This window comes from Ornithorhynchus anatinus, chromosome 20 (genome assembly GCF_004115215.2).
Source record: "Ornithorhynchus anatinus isolate Pmale09 chromosome 20, mOrnAna1.pri.v4, whole genome shotgun sequence".
In the NCBI taxonomy this organism is placed as follows: domain Eukaryota; kingdom Metazoa; phylum Chordata; class Mammalia; order Monotremata; family Ornithorhynchidae; genus Ornithorhynchus; species Ornithorhynchus anatinus.
Genome location: NC_041747.1, coordinates 13,613,688 through 13,631,715, shown reverse-complemented (window position 1 = coordinate 13,631,715; position 18,028 = coordinate 13,613,688). Strand labels below are relative to the sequence as shown.

At 45.5% G+C, this 18,028-nt stretch overlaps 1 protein-coding gene across 2 annotated transcripts in view; it reads left to right on the top strand.

The window, feature by feature from the left end:
• Positions 1-18,028, top strand: part of LONRF2 (LON peptidase N-terminal domain and ring finger 2) — a 91,646-nt gene that overhangs the window by 48,466 nt on the left and 25,152 nt on the right. The window contains exon 12 of one of the 2 annotated variants that reach the window (XR_005661162.1): positions 1,776-1,854. Coding sequence is in view for 1 of the 2 variants with exons in the window: in XM_029048247.2 (XP_028904080.1) it covers positions 1,776-1,778 (3 nt within the window). In the remaining variant the exon portion in view is untranslated. Of the gene's footprint in view, positions 1-1,775; positions 1,960-18,028 lie in introns of those variants that run through there. The other variant, XM_029048247.2, reaches the window with a different exon arrangement.

The following is an 18,028-nucleotide window of genomic DNA, read 5'->3' as shown; positions in this document are numbered from 1 at the left end:
GCTATACCTCTCATGGTTGCTTGCCCTTCTGTGTTCCCACTGAAGTCTGTGGAAAAGCTACTTTGGCGTTGTTGGAAAGTGGTCTATTCAATTCAAGCGTATCTTTCATGCGAGTGGAGTTGGTATCGGTAGCGCCTTAAATTTGCAGTTGTGAAATGATTGTACCAATTAAGAATCTGATCTTGTATTTTTCATACAATTACCTGAGCAGGTTTGAACAAGCAAGTTCTAATGTAGATAAACTTAAAATGAAATCATGCTCTTACCTGTTAAAAGATAGATAAATGGTATTATCACATACATGTACTAGAAATTTTCAATCTGCACCTTCTCTTTCATACTGACTCAGAACAGGACAGATCCATGTGGTCACAACTCTGTTTGGCCTTTCTTGGTGCCTAAGGGAGGCCAAACTTCAATGCTGCAATATTCACTTCATGTATATTTGTAATATTCATGGGAAAATATGTATTTAATTTATGTGATGTTTGGAATAAAGAAATTAAATGGACCGACTGCATAGCTTCTGAATTAAAACCTCTCAGAAGGGAGAGAATAAGGTGACTTGGCAATTTAACGTTTATCGGTTCCCTTCTTTCTGCACAAGAAGACTTGGCTGTCGCCCCAAAACAGCCAGAGAAAAAAAGAATGAAGAGATTGCAAAGGCTATTAAAAAAAATCTAATATTAATAATGGCATTTCTTAAACACTTATGTGCCAGACACTGTACCAAGTGCTGGGGTGGATACAAGCAAATGAGGTTGGACACAGTCCCTGTCCCATGTGGGGCTCATAGTCTCAGTCACCATTTTACAGATGAGGTAACTGAAGCCTGGAGAATTACAGTGACTTGCCCAAGGCCACAGAGCAGACAAGTGGCGGAGAGTGGTTAGAACCCATCACCTTCTGACTCCCATATTCGTGCTCTATCCAGTCCACTATGCTGCTTCTTTGGTCGGCAAATCACTGTCATTTGGCCATTTAGATCATTTAGGGCAATGCACAGTCTGTTATTGATTTAATCGTATTTATTGAGCACTTACTGTGTGCAGAGCACTGAACTAAGTGCTTGGGAAGTATAATTCAGCAACAAGTAGAGACAATCCCTGCCCACAACGGGCTCACAGTCTATGTCTTCTGTCCTTTGGGCTTTGAAGAGGAAGAGGTCGTGTTGTTTTAAAATAAGATACCTTTTGGGATTCTGGTTTGTACCCTTAATAGCAAATGGGAGTAATGAAGTCCTGCCCATCATCCAACTGAGTGATGGTAGGCCTCTTTCAACCCTGAGTAGGTGGACCCGGGGACCTCAGTTTTCCGGAATCTTTTCCTAAATCTCCAAGAATTCAAATTAAGGAATGAGTTCAGGCAGCAGCTGGCAGACATGCTCCTCATACTGGCCACCCCGGGCAGAATGGTGCTCTCTGTGCGCTTTCCTGTGAACACATAAACCCCCCAGTGCTCTCTTATCCGACTTTTCACCTCATCCTTTAACTTTCTCGTACTTGCTGAGCAGCCGCCGTGGTATCTTGGGCCAATTCCTCCCCAGGCTTTTCCTTAGCCGACTTTCCTTGCTGGGGATTCATAGGATATTCTCCTTGGCCTAAATCGGAAAGCTTCAGAACACTTCCTCTGTGGCCATTCTCTTTCAAACAGTGGTATTTCTTGAGCACTTACTGAGTGCTAGTACTGAGTGCAGTCTAGAGGACTTTTGTTCCTCCCATCTTCTGTGTAGATGAAACCCCCATAAGCTTTTATTTGTTTCTTTTTTCTTTCAGTAAATCCATACCGGGCCCCAACCTCCCTGCTATTGCTGCTTTGGAAGTAGCTGAAGAGGAGACTTTCTTACCTGTTACAGTTGAGTGGTATCACAACATATCCTTCCCTAGTAGGGCTATCTGTCTTTTTTTGGCTTGGGCACTTCTCAGCCTAGGCCTCTTTCAGTAAATATAATAATCATAATGGCACTTGTGAAGCAGTTACTATGTGCCAAGCACTGATCTAAACTCTGGGGTTAACCAGATTGGATACAGTCTCTGGCCCACATAGGACTCACACTTTTAATCCCCATTTTACAGAGGAGGTAATGAGGCCCAGTGAAGTGACTTGCCCAAGGTCACAGAGTAGATGTGTGGTGGATAAGGATTAGAACCCAGGTCCTTCTGACTCCTAGGCCCATTGCCTAATGGCTGGAGCAGTTCCAGAAGTGATGCTTCTTACCCCCTTTTCAGAAAAGGGTTCTTCAGACTTCAAATCTCCCTGGGAAAATTGGCCCTGGAAGCAGCTGGAATCTGGCACATTCCCTGTACAAGATTCAGAGTGAGTTCAGAATCAGTAATTGATTTGTATCGAGTGCTTATTCTGTGCCAAGCGGTGTACTGAGTCCTTGGAAAAGTACTATACGATAGACTTGGTAGACACAATCCCTGCCCACAAGCTTACATTATAGAGAGGGAGACAGAAATGAAAAGAAATTACAAATAGGGGAAATAGAGTATATGGGATGTGCAAAAGTGACTCAGAGGAATGGGTGGGTTGGGGAAATGAGGGCTATAGTAAAAACTTGAATTCTTGTTTTTATCCTGGAATAATGTGAATATAAAGTAAGCTGCTGAAAAATGAATTTAATCTTATGCTGTTGATAAAAAAAGCAGTAGTGGTATTCGTTAAGCATTTTCTGTGCCATACACTGTACTGTGCACTGGGGTAAGTATATGGTAATTAGGTCCCACATGGGCCTCACAGTCTAAGTAGAGAGAGAGCAAGTTTCGAATCCCCATTTTGCAGATGAGACTGAAGCACAGAGAAGTTAAGTGACTTGCCCAAGTTCACACAGCAGACGAGTGGCGGAGTCAGGATTAGAACTCAGGTCCACCACTCCCAGGTCTGTGCTTTTTCATTAGCCATAATGCTTCCTAATAATAATGAAGATTAGTTTAGGCCCCAGATGGACAGACCCATTGGATTATTTCAAACATCCTTAGGCTGTTTCTTTAGAACTGAAGATTTATCACCTCTGACTTCCTTCTCTAACCCAGAGGTCAGTGACCTTTTCCTGCAGAAGATCCAGATGAAAGGATGCCCTTGAGCAGTTAACATACAAAAAAGCCATGCAATTTATGACTGCCATGTAGTGGTACTAAGTGCTTACTATGTGCCAGACACTGTACAAAGCAGAGTGGATACAAGGAAATCAGGTCAGACACAGTGTCTGTCCCACATGGGGCTCACAGTCTTAATCCCCATTTGAAAGACAAGATGACTGAGGCCCAGAGAAGTGAAGTGACTTGCCCAAGGTCACACAGCAGGGAAGTGGCAGAGCCAGGATTTGAATCTGGGTCCTTCCGACTCCTGGGCTCATACTCAATCCACTAAACCGCGCTGCCGTGTTCATTTGTCACTCATTTATTTGATCGTATTTATTGAGTGCTTACTGTGGGCAAAGCACTGTACTAAGCGCTTGAGAGAGTACAATAGAACAATAAACACATTCCCTGCCCACATCGAGCTTACACATGAGGTCATTGTGCCATGTTGCGCGTAGTGAAATGTGTTGACCCAGCAGCTGCACTAATGAGAGGCTTCAGGGAGAGATTGGGGAGAGTGTGACTGAGTAGAGATTCCCCCCCGAGCCAATTATCCATGCCAGTGTCCCCCCACGCTTACCCTCCACGGGTAATTGAGAGGGTACCCAGTTTTCATCCCGCTCAGAATTTGTTTCCTCTCATTTTATCCTGCTTTTATTCAGGGCGAAGTTTCTGGTGGCTAGCTTGCACTCCCTCAGTGAGAGTTATTGAGCGCTTACTGTAAGCGGAGCGCTTGGGAGAGTACAATACAACAGAGTTGGTAGACATGTTCCCTGCCCACAAGGATCTTAATGAATTGGCAGAGTAGCTTTGGGGCTTACCAATCCAGACAGTCTGAGCAATTCCCCGCGATGCCCACGCCCCAGCCGTGCTCTCAGGTGGCACTTAGTCCCGAGATGTGCCACCCTACCAGGATTCAACCAGCCTGCTTCCTGTCCCCTGCCAACGCCAATACTTTGGTTTCCCAGGCTTTGATTTGGGGCCCTGAGCTTCCCGCAGATAGGTACTGCAGTTGAGACGATGCACCTGTCTTCACCCTGACCTAGAAAGGGAAGGCAAAGGCTGGAAGCAAGTTGGGGGTCCCAGGCCACCCCACGAGAAACACTCGTGGCCTGCAAGAAGACAGCATTCATCTTCCCTCTCCTCCCAAACCTCCGGGAATGGCCATTTATCTCCCTCTTGAGCAGAAGCTACTCACAATGAGCTCTAAGGCTCTCAATCAGCTCATTCATTCACATTCAATCATATTCACTGAGTTTTTACTGTGTGCAAAGCACTGAACTAAGCACTTGGGAGAGTACAATGTAACAAGAGACACATCCCCTGGCCGCAATGAATTTACACTCCCCCTTTCCTCACTCTTCGAGTAGAAACCAATCCATACACTTCACTCTAACATCAACCTACTCACTATACCTCAGTCTCATCTTTCTCACATCCTCCCTCCTTCCTGGATCTCCCTTCATCTCTGACAGACCACCACTTTCCCCATCCTCAAAGCTCTACTAAAAATGTATCTTCTCCAAGAAGCCTTTCTTGACTAACTTCTCATCTCCCCACCTTACTTTCTCCCGCACTGGCATCACCTATTTACTCGAGCCTTTGCTACTCATCCCATTTCCACCCCCTACATCACTTAGCATGGCCGAGTGGAAAGAGCACAGGCCTGGGAGTCAGAGGACCTGGGTTCTAATCCCCATTCTACCTGTACCTGCTGTGAGACCTAGGGTAAGTCATTTCAGTTCTCTGGGCCTTAGTTCCCTCATCTGTAAAATGAGGATTCAATACCTGTTCTCCCTCTCCTTTAGACCGTGAGCCCCACGTGGGACCTGATTATCTTGTATCTGCCCCAGAGTTCAGTACAAAGCTTGGCACATAGTAAGCACTTAATAAGTACCACAATTACATGCACATCTTTATACTCAATAACTTCCTCATCTATAATTTATTTTAGTGTCTGCCTTCCCAACTAAACTGTAAAGCCCTTAAGAGCAGGGATTGTGTCTCTCTATTCTCCTTCCGCAAGTGCTTAGTTTGAGACGAAGTAGTGTGGCTTAGCGGATAGAGGCCGGGCCCGGGAGTCAGAAGAACCTGGGTTCTAATCCAGGCTCTGCCGCTTGTCTGATGTGTGACCTTGGGCAAGCCACTTCACTTCTCTGTGCTTCAGTTACCTCATCTGTACATTGTGAGCCTAATATAGGACGGGGAATGTGTCCAACCTGATTTGTTTCTATTCCCCTCCAGTGCTTAGTCCAGGGCCTGGAACATAGTAAGCACTGAATAAATACCATTATTATTATTATCATTATATATAATATATATTTAGCAATAATAAGTGCTCAAAAATCATATTGACTGATTAAATCTGGAAAAAGGAGAGCTTGGAGTCATCGAGTTACACTCTGTGGCCAGCACAGGATGTGTTACATTGCCCATGTTTCCTTGTGGGGCATTGGTGAAGGCAGTCAGTGATCTCCCCATGGGATGTAGAAACGACACAGGCCTTAAAGGGTCCTCAGCCAGCCAGCCTCCCCACCCCTCCTCCAGGAGAAGGTGTGCAGTATTTTCCGGTCGGAAGGTCCCCCAGGACCGGGCTTTCTCAGCCACACAGTCTGACACCAAGGAGACGCACCATCTGTTGAGTTCCTGGCAGCACTGCAGCAGGCATGTGTGTGGGGGTGTGTGTATTTGTGTCAGCAAAACAACTCTTACAATGTAATCTGATTGTCCCCACCCCGGGCCAGCCCCCCAGAGGTGAGACAACCTGCCCCCCTCCTTCCCATCCTCCATTCTCGGAGTGAGGCGGGGGAAATCACTCGGTCCTCCTAGGGGGAGCCCTCCGCCCAGTCCCCCCCGGCCTCCTCCCCACCACTCCCAAACCACTGCCTCTATTTTGGGGTCCCTCAGGTTCCCACGTGTGTTGGAGCAGGTGGTGCAGCAAAACACCTCTTACAATGTATTCCGATTGCTCTCCTCAGAACTGCTTCGACAAGTCTCAGGCAGCAATCCTGTGGCATGGGCAGCTTCCCAGGTGCTGGGAAAATCATCATCCTAGATCAGTTAGGAGGCCAAGGGCTTGTTGGCATCTGCTTTCCCCGATCAATTCTATCGCAGAAGCAGTGTGCTCAGACGGCGGCGGTGGTCAGAGAGGGAAGAGGCGGAGGGCGGGCAGTGGGGTTGGGTGAGGAGAGAGAAGGTCCGCTGCACAAATGTCAAGGTGAGAGAGCAACGGGGCAGGCCCGGATCACCCCAGTAGCGCCAAGCCAGAAGCAGGTTCCATGACCAATTGGCGCATTTTGTGCTACGGCACGTTAGTCCGGTGAAATCCTGCCAGATGATCTGATAAACGAGCGGTTTATAGCGCCTCTCCATCTGCCGGCTTTGTCGTTTCAATTTCTAGGTCACCCGCTCTTGCGACCAGGGAATAGAGAGGCAGGATTTTCGGTGAAGGGCCGGAGGAAGAGATGGTTAGGGATTGTGGGTGCGGGAATCCAGGGCTAGAGACTGCCCATCAGAGATGTGGGGGCCGTCCCAGCTCCTGGGGAGGGTCTGTGTTGCCTCGTTGGCCTGGACGCGGGGTAGTGGCTGGATGAGGAAAACAGGAAAGCCCCTGTGGCTCCTTGCCAGAATCAGCGAGGAGCAGCATGGCCTAGTGTCTAGAGAAGGGGCTGGGAGTTAGAAGGCCCTAATGATGATAATTATAATAATTATGGTATTAGTTAACTTACTATGTGCCAAGCACTGTTCTATGCACTGGGGTAGACACAAGGCAATCAGTTTGGACACAGTCCCTGTCCCACATGGGGTTCACGGTCTTGATCCCTATTTTACAGATGAGGTAACTGAGGCACAGAGAAGTGAAGTGACTAACCCAAAGCCACACAGCAGATAGTGGCAGAGCTGAGATCAGAACCCACGTCCTCTGATTCCCAAGTCAGTGCTCTTACCACTAGGCCGTGCTGCTCCAGGGTCCACCAGGTCGGCTGTAACGGTGAGACACTTGTCTGCTGGAAGAATCAATCAATCAACTGGAGAAGCAACAGGGATAGAGCATAGACCTGAGAGTCAGAAGATCATGGATTCTAATCCTGGCTCTGCTACTTGTCTTCTGTGTGACCTTGGGTGAGTCACTTCACTTTCCTGGGCCTCAGTTCCCTCATCTGTAAAATGGGGATTAAGACTGTGAGCCCTGTGCAGAACAGGGAATATGACTAACCCGATTATCTAGTATCTACTCCAGCCTAGAACAGTGCCTAACATAGCACTTAAGAAATACCATAAATTGAGCACTTACTGCGTGTGGAGCACTGTACTACGCACCTGAAGGAGGAAGGAGTTCCAGTCAGGAAGAAATCGTGAGCAAGGGGTTGACAGTGAGAGAGATGAGATGGAAGTGCAATAAGTCCCTGATCCAAAGGGAAAATTCTCCCAAGAACCGCAGACTTTACAGAACGTCCCGGAGACAATAGGAAAACCTCAAGAAATTCTCAAAAAAGCCCAAATTTTGATACATCCACAAGGGGTCACTGTGACCTTAGCTATGAAGAATCTCCCTGGACCTTCAACTTACTGCAAGGACACAGTTCAGTATTCCATCAATGGCCTTTATTGAGAATTTACTCTGCGCAGAGCAGTGTACTAAGCGCTGGGGGTAGTACAACGGAACTGAGTTGATAGACACGTTCTCTGTCCACAAGGAACTTATGGTTTTCTAAAAAATAGCAATGGTTGAGGCAAAATTGAAGCAAAGGCCGCAGGCTGAAGTGCCTGTGATTGCGTAGGAAGATTTTATGGAAAACTTTTATGTGGCTCGGAGGGAATCGGTAAGGAAACATTTCCTTATAATGAATGCTCCAAAAGGACAGAGAGCACACTGTGTCTACCAATGCTATTGGACTCCCCAATAATAGTCACGGTATTTGCCAAGCATTTACTGTGTGACACGCATTGTACTACGTGATACAGTAGAGATACAGTAATAATAATAATTATGGTATTTATTAAGTACTTAGTGCCAGGCACTGTTCTAAGCGCTGGGGTAGATATAAGATAATCACGTTGAACAAAGTCCCTGTCCTACCTAGGGCTCACAGTCTTGATCCCCATTTTACAGATGAGGGAACTGAGGCAAAAAGAAGTTAAGTGACTTGCCCAAGGTCACAAAGGAGACAAGTGGCAGAACCAGGATTAGAACCCATGACCCTGTCCCAAATGGGGTTCCCAGTCTAAGGTGGAGGGAGAACAGGTATTGAATCCCCATTTTATAGATGAAGAAACTGAGCCACAGAGAAGTTAAATGATTTGAGAAGCAGCGTGGTTTAGTGGATAGGGCCCAGACCTGGGAGTCAGAAGGACCTGTGTTCTAATCCTGGCTCCACCACTTGCCTACTCTATAATCTTGGGCAAGTCACTTGAATTTTCTGTGCCTCAGTTACCTCATCTATAAAATGGGCATTAAGACTATGAGCCCCATGTGGGATATGGACTGTGTCCAAATTGGTTGGTTTATCTACCTCATCACTTTGAACAGTGCCTAGCATAGAGTAAGGAGTTAATAAATGCAGGTCACCCTGCAGGCAAGTGGTGGAGCCAGGACTAGAAGCTACATCCTCTGACTCCCAAACCAGTGCTCTTTCCACTAAGCCATGCTGCTTCTCCCAAGTGCTCAATAATCGATCAGTCAATCATATTTATTGAGCGCTTACTGTGTGCAGAGCACTGTACTAAGCACTTGGAAGAGTATAATATGACAGAGTTGGTAGACACTTTCCCTGGCCACAACGAGATTACATTCTAGAGAGAGACACGATAATATAAATAAAAAAACTACGGATATATACATAAGTGCTGTGGGGTTTGGGGCACTGTTTCAGGGTGGTGGGGGGTGCTTTATCCACTTGGCATCATTGCTCTTTTCGGCTCCTTTCCAATTTTCTCCATTTAGCTAGTAGCCAGCCCACTGAGAAGCCCCAGATCTCTGTGTCTCTGAGGAACTGTGTATCGGACTGAGGAAATGGCCCAGTGGCAGTTCCAGGAGGAGGTCTCAGCCTGACCATCAACCCGGGTTTCTCTGACCCACTTTCCCTCACTCCACTTTAAAGGGATCCTATTTTTAGCGAGCGTCGGGGATTACTGCAGTGTTATTGAGCTACCTGAGATTCTCGCTCAGTTAAAGTAATGTTCCCCACTGGCAGGCGGGGCGGGCTGGGAAGAACTGGAAAGTGGAGGGGGCAAGGGATAGACGAACACATGCGGCTCGCTGCCAATGCAGAAGGGGGTGGTCTCCTGGCAGGGCCCAAAGGATTAGGTGTAGATGGAGAATAGAAGGGGACCCAGAATTGAACTTTGAGGGACGCCCCCCCCCCGCCCCCCCCCCCATTAGGGGGTGGGAGGTAGAAGAGGAGCTCGCGAAAGAGACTGAGAATGAGCAGCCAGAGAGATAGCAGGAGAAGCGGGAGAGGACAGTGTCAGCGAAGCCAAGGTTGGATAATGTTTCCAGGAGAAGGGGGTGGTCCACAGTGTTGAAGAGAGCTGAGAAATCGAGGAGGACTAGGATGGAATAGAGGCCATTGGATTTGGCAAGAAGGAGATCATTTGAGCCCTCTGAGAGTGCAGTTTCTGTGGAGTGAGGAGGATGGAATCCAGATTGGAAGGGTTTCATGAGAGGAACTTGAGACAGTGGGTGTGGATGACTCACTCAAGGATCTTGGGGAGGGATTGTAGGAGGGAGATGGGGTGATAACTAAAGGGAGCTGTGGTATCAAGGGAGGGTTGTTTTAGTATAGGGGAAACATGGTCATATTTGAAAGCAGGTATATGCTTGAATGTGTCCAAGTTGGTGAATGGGCGAGGTGGGGTGGAGCAGGTCAGAAGAAAGGAGGGGTGATAGAAAGCGGGCAGTGGAAGACTCACTCATCAAGATCATCTATGTGGATACTAAAGACCCCAAGGATCAATGTAGGGATGGAGAAAAAGGGAAAGAATGTGAGAAAGGGATCAAAATGGTTCAAAAAATTGGGCCCTGGGAGATGGTAGATGGACTGTTCCTTGAATCTGGAATGGGTAGTAGAGGTGGATGATATGGGCTTCGAAGGAAGGGAAAGAAAGGGCACTCTGCTCCGTTCTAATCCTGGCTCTGCCACTTGTCTGCTGTGTGACGTTGGGCAAGTCACTTCACTTCTCTGGGCCTCAGTTCCGTCATCTGTAAAAAGGGGGATTAAGACTGTGAGCCCCCTGTGGGACAGGGATTGTGTCCTACCTCCTAGCTTGTATCCACCCCACTGCTTAGAACAGTGCTTGACACATAGTAATTGCTTAACAAATACCATCATTAATTAATTGAGCTTCCAGGTGCTAGGTGCTGGCCTTGGCTTACATCCTGGCAATGGGATGTCCAATAAAAATAGCTGACTGAAAGACACCATTTGGAACGGATCTATGGTCAGTCAGTGGATTTATACTAAGGGCTTGGGAGAGAACAATATAACAATATAATTAAAGACAGCTGCAACTGCCCACTTGGATTGTCCCGGAGCCTTCAGGGAAGGAGAAGATGGAGACGCAGACTGGAAGAGAAAATTGGAGAGACAAAGAGGAAAGAAGGGTCAAGTGTGAGACGATGAATGCATGACGTGATGTAATTAATGTCTGACTAGCCTAGGATTGTCAAAATTCCCTAGTGGCTTGTTAAATTTAGCTCCTTGTTCCTTAGGGGCTGTAAACTATAGATTCAAAATAAGTGAACCTTTTTTTTCTTTTGGAAGTCTCAGTTTCCCTTAGAGAAAAGACCGGTGCCCATCTCAAAGGAGTTTCCCAGGCTAAGGGCAGGCTCTCTCTCTGAGGAAGAATCCTGCACTCTGTTCTGTCAGCATCTTATCTGTTTGCCCTTCGCTTCTACCAAGATTTCTACTGGAGTAAGGTGCCCTGCAGACACAGGGAATTCAGCCAGACGACCCCAAAGAGGAGGTGAAAATGATTCAGACAAATGTGCCTCAGCTCTTCAGGCACATAAGATACCATTTTACTCCGACACCATTTTACTCCTGATACCGCTTCAAATAAAGTCACTCAAGACTAGTGAAAACCCAGTCAGCCCGGTCTAGAGCAAGGAAGGGGTTAACGATAATAATAATAATAATAACTGTGGTATTTGTTAAGCGCTTACTATGTGCCAGGCACTGTCCTAAGCACTAGGGTAGATACAAAGTGATTGGGTTGGATACAGTCCCTGTCCCACCTGGGGCTCACAGCCGTAATTTCCAGCAGCCAAGTCATTGCTGCTCTGAGCCTTAAATTGAAGTTTACCAAAACCCAAGTGGGAAGTCGAACAGATGGTAGGGCCCGGAGCTTCTTCAGACAAGCTCTCAGGCAGCTCCTGTCATGGTGGGGTGCCTGAGGAAGTAAACATCTGGGGGTCACTTGTCGCTCTCTGCACAGAAGCAAGCTGCCAACCTGGTGCTTATCAAACGCCCCACTGCTCTCAAGCTGATCAAATGATGAGGCTGGCAGTGGCGAGACCTCCCCTTCCCCCCAGCTTTCTTTTCCCTACAAAGATCCGGCTACACAGATGGATGATTCAGGTGAAAAATCTTTCAAGTTTCTCAGTGACAGAGGCCTTGGGCCATAATTAAGGTTCTAGGTGAAGGTGCTTGAATGGTCAAGGACAAGGACAGTGGAAGCCAAACATGGGAATTTTAAAGAACTGCTTTTAAAGAACTCTAGAGAAGGGGAGCCCACATTCCCCAGTATTTAATAGTTTCTTCTTGTCAGGAAAATCCTGTCAAACTGTGTGACGTCAGGCAAGTCAGGGACTTCTCCTTGCCTCAGTATCTACATCCGTAAAATGGGGATTTAATATCTGTCCTCCCTCCTACTTAGACTGTGGAAAACAGACTGTCCTACCTGATTATCTTGTATCTACTACAATGCTTGACACATAGTAAACACTTCCTAAATGCTATTATTATTGTTGTTTTTATTAATATCCACCTCAGGCCTAACCTAGTGCCCTGAGGCACAGCTCAAATCTTTTTCCATGGTTTCCAACCCTGATGGAAAGGTAGAAAAATCACTCTTTGCTGAGTAAGCACTCATTGTCTGCATAATTGTCTCCGTTTCTCCTCTTGGCTTTGCTTATGAGTTCTTTCAGGGATACTCTGCTAAGACATTGGAAAATGGTAGATTGTATTGAACACAAAGCGAAAGGCAACAAAAGATAAGGAATCAGCAATTCTGCTCCACCCTTTCCTCGGAACTGGCCACACTGCCTATGAGTAACCTTTCCTCTTTTTCTCTTTAAAATTCCTTCTTTTCTCTCAGTTACAGACCCAACCAGTAACAACTCTCTAAGAAAACACTCCAGGTTATTATTAATGTTTTCACAACAGTTTTTGCTCTCCTCAAGGGTGGGATTTGTAGATTTACCAGTCGCTTCGCATGAATTCTCTTTGCTTCAAAGGGAATAATTAACCTAGAATGAAAAATGACATTGGAATATTGCTAATTACTCTAATGAGTTACCATTTTGATTTTTGAAAACTTGCTCAACTAGTTTAGAGACGAGAGGGAAAAAAAACAAGCTATGGTTTCCTCTTCTGTTGCCCCTTTCCTCATCTATAAAATGGGGATTAAATAATATGGTAGGAGAATATGTTTTGTGTTTTTTTTAGGATTTTTATGGGATTTGTTAAGCACTTACTACATGCCATGCACTGTACTAAGCACTGAGATAGATCAATCAATCATATTTATTGAGCACTTACTGTGTGCAGGGCACTGTACTATGTGCTTGGGAGAGTACAGCATGACAATATAACAGACACATTCCCTGCCCACAGTAGTTTAAAGTCTAGTGAGGGTTAGAGCCAGGTTTCTGTGATTGGAAGGAGGAGCAGAGACTGGGTCAGGAACAGGTCAGCTCCGCCACTTGTCTGCCCTAATCAGTTACCTCATCTAGAAAATGGGGATTTGAGACTATGAGTCCCATGTGGGACAGGGACTGGGTCCAACCCGATTTGCTTGTATCCATCCCAGCGCTTAGTACGGTGCCTGGCACATAGTAAACACTTGACAAATACCATTGTTATTATTATTATTATGAAGGGGAGCTTCCCCGTGATGGAGCCGGGGTCCACAGGCAATACTTGGCTGAGGCTTGGCGGGGCGGGAGGGGGAGGAGGGGTGGTCCTGGGACAAGATAACAGGGATGGGGTAGGGAAATTGAGGGGAGGGAAAGGGGGACAGGGATCGGCTGACTGGAGGGTGGGGGTTGAGGAGTCATGGTGAGGTTAGGAAAGTTTAAGGGTTTGTAAGTGAGGTTATTTACAGCAATAACTGATTAATCTGGTGGTTTCCTGAGTAAATTGTTGAATTGTATGCAGGGGCTAGAGAGTGCAGAGGTGACACTTTAGTCAGAGGACATGGGTTCTGATCCCAGCACTGCCACTTGTCTGCTGTGTGACCTTAGGCAAGTTACTTAACTTTTTTGTGCCTCAGTTACTTCATCTGTAAAATGGAGATTAAGATTGTGATCCCAACGTGGGGCAGGGCCTGTGTCCAACCTGATTACTAAGTATTTATCCCAGCACTTAATACAGTGCCTGGCACATAATAAGCGCTTAACAAATACCATAAAAAATATATGTGGGTTGATGAAAGCGAGGTGTCGAGGATAATATCAAGGCTATGGACTTGGAGGATGGTGGTTCTGTCTACAGGGAAACGGTGTGGCATAATGGATAAAGCACGGGTCAAGGAATCAGAAGGACATGTGCTTTAATCCCAGCTCCGCCACTTGTCTGCTTTGTGACTCTGGGCAAGTCACTTCACTTCTCTGGGTCTCAGTCGCCACATCTGTAAAATGGGGATTAAGACCGTGAGCCCCATGTGGGACAGGGACTGTAATTTTCATCTACTCCAGTTCTTAAAACAGTGCTTGGCATGTAGTAAGCGCTTAAGAAGTACTATTATTACTACAATAATAAAAAACCGTTTTTCAGGTGTACATTTAGTCATTTGTCTTGAGTACTCCTTTTGTAAATGCTTTCTTTTTCCCCCATAAGAGTGTAAGTTTCTTTGGGTAAGGAATGTGTCGCTTCTTTTATATTTCTCAAGCCCTTAAAACAGAGCATTGTAACAAGTGGTGCTCCATAAATTCCATTACTCTGTCTACTTTGGTCCTTGTCTTCCTCGTAAAAAAAACGTGCACCCTTTTTAAATGTAGAATTCCATTCCTCGAAGGCATAGACCACTTGTAAATATTTTTAAGAAGAATTTGTATGAAACACCACCAAAGTGGTGAAGACTATATTTTCAACTGGTTATTTGAAGCTAGGGAAAGATCATTAATCTTTGCAAGGACACAATGAAGAATATCCCCATTCTGAGTCTGAATTGGAAATCCCTCATGTAAATGAATTGATAAAACATTGTTACGACAGATGAAATGTGGAAGATTGTTATGCAGCTACACCTGCTGAAAAAGGTGATAAATGAAATTCAACTGGGATGTGTCACAAGGAGAATTCTGCTACCTTTGGAGGATTTGAAGAGAGACACCTGGGTAATGGTGCTATCTTGAGATTAGAAATATTAATGCAAATGTGCTTAAATACCACAGTTATTATTAATATTAATTCTCTTGAGGGATCATGGGCTATTTACAAAATTGAAACAAATATGGATAGCAAATATTTTGGACAAAAACAGATAAAATGTCCATCTGCTAAACTTGTATCTACCCCAGCGCTTAGAACAGTGCTTGACACATAGTAAGTGCTTAACAAGTACCTCAAAACAAACAAAGAGTTAAAGGAAAAGGAAAAAGATTTGCTTATTCAGTGATGGGGTAAGGGTGAAAACATAAAGAGTAATGTCTAAATGCAATGTCAAGAAATTGAGAATGATAAGATACTATAAGAGGGTCATCTCTAGATATCAGTTGTTGGTATGCAGTACTTACTGTGCGCTGACCATTATACTAAGCACTTGGGAGAGTACAATACAACAGAGTTGGTAGACACATTCCCTGCCCATAAAGAATTTACATTAGGCTAATTGGAACCTTTAAATACTTAAATATTAATCTGATAATATACCTTTTGTATATATTTTTCTCTTTAAGAGAGGGAATATTTGAGAGGGAAATTGGAGAGGTTGCAGCAGAAGGGGAGAATACAGAGTCAAAGCAGCAGAAGAGAGCATAAGAATAAGTTCACTTGTAAATATTTTCATCTTAAAAATGAATATTCCATTTGCTATTTCATAAAACATGAAGTAGTGGTTGATTTCTAGAGAAGTCATCCAGCTGCTGCCTTGACTCCACCACATGTCTGCTTTGTGACCTTGTTGCTGTCCTGAAATGCCCTCCCTCCTCACTTCCGCCAAACTAACTCTCTTCACCTCTTCAAAGCCCTACTGAAAGCTCACCTCCTCCAGGAGGTCTCCCCAGACTGAGCCTCCCCTTTCCTTCTGCTCCTTCTCCCCTCCCCATTCCCCCCTCCCACCCTCTGCTCTTCCCCCTTCCCCTCCCCTCAGCACTGTGCATATTTGTTAATGACATGTATATTTCTATGATTCTACTTACCTTGATGATGTTGTCTTGTTTTGTTTTGTTCTGTTTTGCTTTGCTGTCTGTCTCCCCCGTTTAGACTGTGAGCCTGTTATTGGGCAGGGATTGTCTCTATCTGTTGCCAAATTGTACATTCTAAGTGCTTAGTACAGTGCTCTACACATAGTAAGCGCTCAATAAATACTACTGAATGCCTGAATGAAAGTCACTTCACTTCTCTGAGCCTCAGTTACCTCATCTGTTAAATGGGGAGTAAGAGAGGGAGTTCCATGGGGGACAGGGACTGTGTCCAACCTGATTAGCTTGTATTTACCCCAGTGCTTAGAACAATGGTTGGCATATAGTAAGGGCATAACAAATACCACGGTCTCAATCCCCATTTGACATATAAGGCAACTGAGGCACAGAGAAGCCAAGTGACTTTCCCGAGGTCAACAGCAGACAGGTGGCAGAGTCAAGATTAGAACCCATGACCTTCTGACTCCCAGGCCTATGATCTATCTACTATGTCATGCTAGTGGATAGAGGCTGATGCAGTAGCTGAAGTGGGATATGTCAAGTGTTTGAACCTGTGTCGTAGCAGTTTGTAGGGAAAGGAAGGGGAAAATTCTAAAGATGTTCTGAAGGTAAAACCAACAGGATTTGGTGGCCGAGTAGGCAGATCAAAAGAAAGAGATGAGTCGAAGATAATGCCAAGGATGCCGGCTTGGGAGACAGGGAGGGTGGTAGTGTTGTCTTCAGTGATGTGAAAGCCAGGGGAAGAATGGGGTTTGGGTGGGAAGATGAAGAGTTTTGTTTTAAATATGTTAAGTTTGCGGAGTCGGAGGGCCATCCAAGTGGAGAAGCCTGAAGACAAGACTGCAGAGAAAGAAAGGACATGGCATAGTGGATAGAGCCTGGGCCTGGGAGTCAGAAGGTCATTAGTTCTAATTCCAGCTCTGCCACTTATCTGCTGTGTGCCCTTGGGCAAGTCACTTCACTTCTCTGTACTTCAGTCACCTCATCTGTAAAATGGAGATTGAGACTGTGAGCCCCATATAGGACAGGAACTCTGTCCATCCTGATTTGCTTGTATCCACCCCAGTATTCAGTACAGGGCCTGACACATAGCGGTTAACAAATACCTTTATTATTATCTGGGAATCATCTGTGAGGAGATGGGAGTTGAAGCCGTGGGAGCGAATGAGATCTCAAAGGGAGAGAATAGAAAGGGACCCAAGAATTGAGTTTTGAGGGATTCCCACAGTTTGGAAGAGGGAGGTAGAGGAGGATCTTGGGAAAGAGACCTAGAAGGAACCACCACTGTTAATCATGGTGGATTTACTACTGAGGTTTTCAAACTTTACAAGGAGAGAAGATGGCATTTTCGTCTCTATGAGACATAGATCTTAAGGGTCTGGTGGCACCGTCACAAATTGGATGGCACAGCACATGCTTTGGCATCAGGAGGCTTTGCCCCTTGTTCTCCATGTCTTGGGTGAAACCGACAAGAATAAAGGATAATTTTCCTAAGTAAATCCAAGAAATTCTTATAGTAAAAAGTCACCGACGCCTCATTGTGATTCAGACTTGAACTGTTCACCCTGGGCCCGTCCAGAGATTCATTTGCTAATACGAGATGCAATGATCTCTGGAGGGAAGTTTTCCATCTGTTTCTTTACGACGCTAAGCTGTTAGTGCTGTTCGTTATTTATTGCATCTCCTGGTTTATGCTAGGCTATGATTTTCCTTCTTCTGGCGTTAAAGGATACAATCAGGTTGGCGCATAAATAGAGATGATATCGTCCCCAGCCTGATACTTGATTATGATGTTTAGGGAAGGGGTCTATTTGTCCCAAAGTTGCTGTTTTATCGTGACTATATACCACTTAGAGTAAATAATTAACATTGTCTCGAACCATATTTCAGGTTTCTCTTATAGAAGACGCCTATGAGTATGTGCCTAGGAGTCAGAAGGTCATGGGTTCTAATCCCACTTCCACCATTTGTCTGCTGTGCGGCCTTGGGTAAATCACTTCACTTCTCTGTGCCTCAGTTACCTCATCTGTAAAATAGGGATTGAGATTCTGAGCCCTGTGTGGGTCAGGGACTGTGTCCGACCTGGTTTGCTGGTCTCCACCCCAGTGCTTGGTTGGACACAGTCCCTGTCCCATATGGAGCTCACAGCCTTAATCCCCATTTTGTAGATGAGGATCTGAGGCACAGAAAAGAGAAGTGACTTGCCTAAGGTCATGTCAGTCAGTCAGTCAATCATATTTATTGAGTGCTTACTGTGTGCACAGTGCTATACTAAGTGCTTGGGAGAGTACAATCTAAAAGACACATTCCCTGCCCAGAATGAGCTTACAGTCTACAGTCCCCATTATAATGATTAAAT